General features: G+C 35.9%; 1 protein-coding gene across 1 annotated transcript; it reads left to right on the top strand.

The window, feature by feature from the left end:
* Nucleotides 1–1,051: 1,051 nt before the first annotated feature.
* On the top strand, nt 1,052–3,422 carry LOC104867487 (serine protease 52-like). Its single transcript, XM_010631885.1, has 4 exons — nt 1,052–1,227; nt 1,578–1,825; nt 2,517–2,650; nt 3,150–3,422. Exons 1-4 carry the CDS (start codon nt 1,052–1,054, stop codon nt 3,420–3,422), a joined length of 831 nt encoding a protein of 276 aa, XP_010630187.1.
* Nucleotides 3,423–5,642: the final 2,220 nt, after the last annotated feature.

Here is a 5,642-nt window from a genome sequence, read left to right as displayed (position 1 = left end):
AAAAAAAAAAATGTTTGAAGTATTTTATTTGTGTTGATAAGCAGATAATAACTAATTTGTATGTTTTTACTTTATATACTATTCTGGTTGTCATCTTCCTTCTTCCCCTTGACTATTCTAAAGACTATCACAATATATCTGTGGCTATTTTACATTTATGGGCTTTTCCTTACCCAGAAATCTGTTTCACTCCTATGTGCTGTACTTTCATTTCAGTAAACACACTTGTCATCTATCTCCTGTTGCCACACATATAAAGAATATTGCTTTTCATACCTAAGTGGGGCATAAAACTTCTTCACTCAAATACTGATTCATGCAGTTCTTCATATAGACAACTCAAAGTGGGCTATCCCAATGATCCACATTATGTTTCCAGTTTCACCCATACAGTAATACCTCTGTTCAGGAATGCTTCTGTTTGCAAACAATATGGTTCACAGACGAAAACACTGACATTTTTTACTTCAGTTCATAAACTACAATCGGATGACAAACAGAATCCAGGCCATCTTCTTCACAAAAACACAAATGCAGCCACCACCATCCCAACTGCAAAACAAATTAGAATTGTAAAGTGATATACCACTACATTTTCTATTCATTTGTGATCAGCTAATAAATTATTAACTACTTTTTTTAATGTGTACATTATCCTGCATTCCTACAACTTGCCAATACTTGAGGAACTCTAAAATTTGGGTTTAAATATGTGCTCTTTTCTAATCTTCAAACCAGGATTTCCTATTTGTAATATCTGCTTTATAGAGGTTCTAATTTTAGTTAATTCAGTATCTTCAAGTTCAAGTATAGATGTCTTAGCTCCAAATTATAACAAACTAATAGCTAAATAAAGTTTGTAATTGGAGAGAAATCTGAATAGTTCTTAATTTTGACTAAAGGTAATATAGTGTGGACTATAAAGAAACAATAGGCTTGGAAAGATAAAAGAAGACTTTTCAGACAAATATCAGACAGAATGACAGAGCTGCTTATGTGCAGCTATTAAGGTGCCAACCTATTTAGTATGACTGATTAAAAACTTGACAAAATGGGATACCAATTGTTCACCAACTATACTTTTTTCTCAGCTTTGACAGATCGGATTTCTCTTCATTATGCTATGCCTGGGCAGGCCATTATCATAAACTGTGGCAGTCAAGTCTGCAGTGGATCCGTTATTAGCAGCTCTTGGTTTCTCACTGCTGCCCACTGTGTCAGAAACATGTAAGCTTGTGTTTTGCCTCTTTCAATATCACATTATTTACATTCAGATTAGACTGCTAAATATTTCTTTGGGTAAAATAACTTCCATAGTTTCTTGTGCCATGACATCTTTGTTTGAGGCTGACCAAACAACTGTCCATGTCTAATTGGTTGGTGCTTCTGTTATTTAATTCTCCTGTAATCCTAGTGTTTGTGAACTCTGACTCCTTTAATAGACTTCTTAATTCTCTGGAGTAAGCTAGAGATCTCCCGTGGTGGAGCCAAAGCAATACCTTGAAAAGCCTAATATGGTCTTAAGGTTGAATTTTCCTAGTGAGTCTCTTTTAATTAATTCCTACCCACATGTGTAGGACTCCTGAAGATTCTGTTGTCATACTGGGCTTTAGACATCCTGGGGCACCTCTGAGAGTTGTCAAGGTGTCTAACATTCTATTGCATGAGAGATTCCGGTTGGTGAATGGGGCAGCAAAAAATGATCTAGCATTATTGCTCCTTCAAGAAGTCCAGACACCCCTTCCGATATTAGCGCCTTTGGGCCATATGAAGAATCTAAGCAACTCAGATTGTTGGCTTACTGGACCACAAATTCTTAAACCAGGTTAGTTATTTCCTCTCTTAATTAGGAAATCGATTCTATAACAAGATTATACTTTTAATACCTGAGTCTAGGGGAAAAAACTATAATTATAATTATATAATTATACTAATTTTATAATGTCTATATAATATAACGTAAATTATAGAACATATATCAAGGTTATTTATATGGCTATATTACTAATTTTATATTTTAAATATATTTTATTATATGTTATTATATTTTTGTAATTTATATAGTCAAGATTTATATAAAATCAGAAACCTAAATGGTGACTTTTTTTTTCCATAAAATGATTGTCTTGATGATGACGCCAAGGGTTGTTAGTGATGGAAAAGAAATAGGAAGATCTTTTTGTGTGGGTTGGAATATTTCCTATGCAAGATAGAGGTGACTAAAGTTTCAACTCTGCTAATTTTGGAACTGAGGACAAATGAAGTTTTTGTTTAGGTTTTACCTATTGAAAGTAATGAAAATCAATTTGAATTGGAATTTGGCTTTGTACCAATCAAAAAATTCTATATTTTGATTAAGTGGTAGGGTGAGATTCTAATGGCATGAGAAAAATAATTTTTCATCATAAGTTAGAGATACAGTTTTAAGTGATAAATCAGAATATAGTCATCTCAATGTTTGCTGATTCAATATGACCTATTACTTGAAGATTTATATATTCCATCTCTTATCCCAGGACATACAGATGAAAATCCAGAAATGTTACAGATTCAGGTTATGCAAACTTCGACCTGTGCCTATCTATACCCTGATATAGGTGGTTCTGTTATTTGCTTCATTGCTAAGGCCAAAGGTGCTGACACAATTATGGTAAGACTCTCATGCTTTGTTTTTTTTCTTTTTCAGGATGTTAGAAACTTTCAATGTGTGTGTAAAAAAGTAGACCACCTACCTTTAAATGATAAAGGTTTGCCCACTGAAATTACATTTTTAAAAATTCTGATCAAACTTTAGAAATATATTGACAATTTTGATATACATGACACATATTTTCCTCTCTACACTGCATCATTGATTTTAGTATTTTCAATACAAGTTAGGCATTGACATCATTCTCCTCTTTTGCAATATGATGTTCTTGCTTCTTAAGTCCTTTTTCTAATTCCCTTGTAAAATACAATTTTGTGGTTGAATTTACAAGTTTTTCTTATGCCAGTATATTCTAGAATACATTTGGTGAGAATGATTTACTTATGCACCTGTCTTAAATCTCTCCCTTTCCTGAATACTTATTACAACTTATGAATTCTAGAATTGAATAAGAATATGGGAAAAGGACTTAAAGCTAATTCTATCTTTGACTTCACAGGAGCCAGTGAGTCCGGGCAGTGCAGCTTTGTGCAGAGATGTGACTGAAAATGGCAGATGGAGACAAGTAGGCTTTGCCAGTGTCAAGGCTCTAGCTACCATTGTGAGTCCACATTTCTCCTGGATCTTATCAACTTCAGAAAAATCTGGTTATCCAATAAACCAGGCCATTATGCCTTGGATGGAAAAGCCAAAATCCTCCAGTCTCCTGAAACAATCAAATACATTACCACTTTTGTCAATACTGATTGCTGCAGCCCAGACAATTTTATAGTCCAGTAGCTAGAGTTGGAAGTGCTAATCTCTTTATCCTGAGAGATAAGATGAAACAGCACAAAGCAAAAGATTGACCTGTGTTATATAGTCTTTAATAAATAGAGTTTTTCTCCATAGTCTGTTCTTTTCTTACTGCTTTTACTTTTCTAAGACAAAAATATCTACCAGTTAAAGGAAAAGCAGTTTATTTTGGCTTACAGTTTGCAGAGATTTCAGTCTACAGATAACAGGGGAGAATGGGAAGGCACAAACATGATCACTGTAGAGAGCAGAGTTCATGACATAGCAGTGAGAAGGGGGCATGACCAAGGGAAGAAAAGGGATATATGTTGTTCTAGGCCATTCCCACAGTGATCCAGCTCTTCCCAACAGACTTCATGTTCCAACATCATTCCCAGCTATAAACCTATAAGTAGACTAACCCAGTGATGAGAATCACACTCCCAGGGCCATTCAGACTGTCAGATATATGGGTGGGAGGAATGACGGGAATAAAAAGAGACAGAGTTGGGGTCTTGGGATTTAGCTCAGTGGTGATGCTACCTGCTTCACAAGCACAAAAACCTGAAGAAAGAAAGGAAAGAATGATCTCCATGGTTAGCTGTCTTGTTAGCTAGCAAGAAGCATAGGGGAAAAGAGTGGTACATCATTCATGGAGAAATAGCTGTTGAAAAGATATTCTGAAAAATAGAGAACAGATTAAACTTTTACAAGGGTAGTGTGTGAAAGGGAACAAGATCTTCCTTTACTTGGAAGTCTGCCTAAGTTAATAAGAAACTAGCATTCTTTGCATTTCCTCAACAGATGTTATCTTGCCACGGGAGTGCTGTGAGTACAAGCACTCTCCACGCAGACAGAAAGCACACAGTTTTCTGTATGCTTTTCTGTTTCCCTAGCAGGTCACATCAACTTCTGCCATGTAGGGTGTAGTCACACAATCTGTTCCTAAAAATTCCTCCCATAGCCTGGTTCCCAACATTATACCACTATGATCCAATCATCTTACAAAAGCCCCACCTATGAGTGCATGAGGCATTGGGGATTCATCTAATATAAACCATAACGTTGTATTACTAGCTCTTAGAAGACTCGTGCACAACACTTTATGCAAAATGAATTTAATCTATTCCTGTAAGTTGTTACGTTCCTAATAGTTTTAACATTGCTGAGAAGTCCAAGTCCAATACCTCCTTTGACATTTAAAACAAACTCTTAGCTATGTGCTTTTATAAGAATTTTAAAAAAACAAATGTTTCCAACATACCGTGTCACAGAGTAAATATTTTCATTCCAAAAGGGAGAAATTGGATAGAAAGGAATGGAACCAAAGAAAGACCAAAATCTAGCTGGGAAAACATAAAATATTATAGCACTTTGTCCAGCATCAGGGCAGTTTATTGCCATAAATTGTGAACTTTAAGTCACTTGGATGTCCTGGATTGTATGGCACAACTGTGGATAGAATCCACCTGACCAGCTTTGTTAAGGCCTTTAATCTTTCCTCAGTTTATCCATGTTCCTGGCTTCTCCAGAGTTCTAAACTCTCCACTGTGCTTGACACTCACAGCTTTATACACCGCCCACTCAGGAGCACACTGCTTGGCCTCCAAGACCTTCTTCTGAAATCTAGGTGGAAGCATCCTTGATCCTATAACTCTCATTCCCTGTGCACCTGAAACCAGCACCATGTAAGCGATGGAAGATGTAGCAGGGCCCATTTGCCTTTTCCCGTGGTTCTGATAAACTTTTATCACTAACTATAAACCTACAAGGTATCACAATGTAGAATGGCTTCTGTTGCCTCTAACAGAAGTTTGCTTTGTTTAGTTCAGGATTAATAGACATCAGAAGCATTAACTACTGAATGAGGCATCTGGTCATCCTGAGATAACAGAGCACACTTAAGACCCTGAGGTCCAAAGTTCTGTAAATTACATCTTGTAAAAGTCTTAATATAAAAAGTATCCATTTCCTATGAACGACTCTAATTTCTCCTTCTTTATGGCTGAGTAGCATACTGAGGATATACTCAAGTGAAATAGATAAGTCACACACATGTACCTACCAAGTAGTTTCTCTGGTGTGAAAAATTTTATGTACATAAGATCCAAATGGTATAATGGACAATGGGAAGTAGGAAGAAAGGGGCTAAAGGTGTAAGGGAAATGAGAAGGGTAAGGGCAAGGAAATAAGGAAAAAGGTAAAAAACATGAAAAAA

The sequence above is a fragment of the Fukomys damarensis genome, unplaced genomic scaffold (genome assembly GCF_012274545.1).
Source record: "Fukomys damarensis isolate Sample0158 unplaced genomic scaffold, DMR_v1.0_HiC HiC_scaffold_47660, whole genome shotgun sequence".
Taxonomy (NCBI): domain Eukaryota; kingdom Metazoa; phylum Chordata; class Mammalia; order Rodentia; family Bathyergidae; genus Fukomys; species Fukomys damarensis.
Note: the sequence above shows the minus strand (reverse complement) of the source record. Positions and strands in the feature narration are given on the sequence as shown.

What these genes read in the sequence shown, in the direction of transcription:
- LOC104867487 (XM_010631885.1), top strand. Translation starts at nt 1,052, where the DNA reads ATGGGATACCAATTGTTCACCAACTATACTTTTTTCTCAGCTTTGACA. An exon ending in ACCACAAATTCTTAAACCAG is followed by an intron (nt 1,826 to 2,516) that starts GTTAGTTATTTC and finishes CTCTTATCCCAG; the next exon opens with GACATACAGATGAAAATCCA. An exon ending in AAGGTGCTGACACAATTATG is followed by an intron (nt 2,651 to 3,149) that starts GTAAGACTCTCA and finishes TTGACTTCACAG; the next exon opens with GAGCCAGTGAGTCCGGGCAG.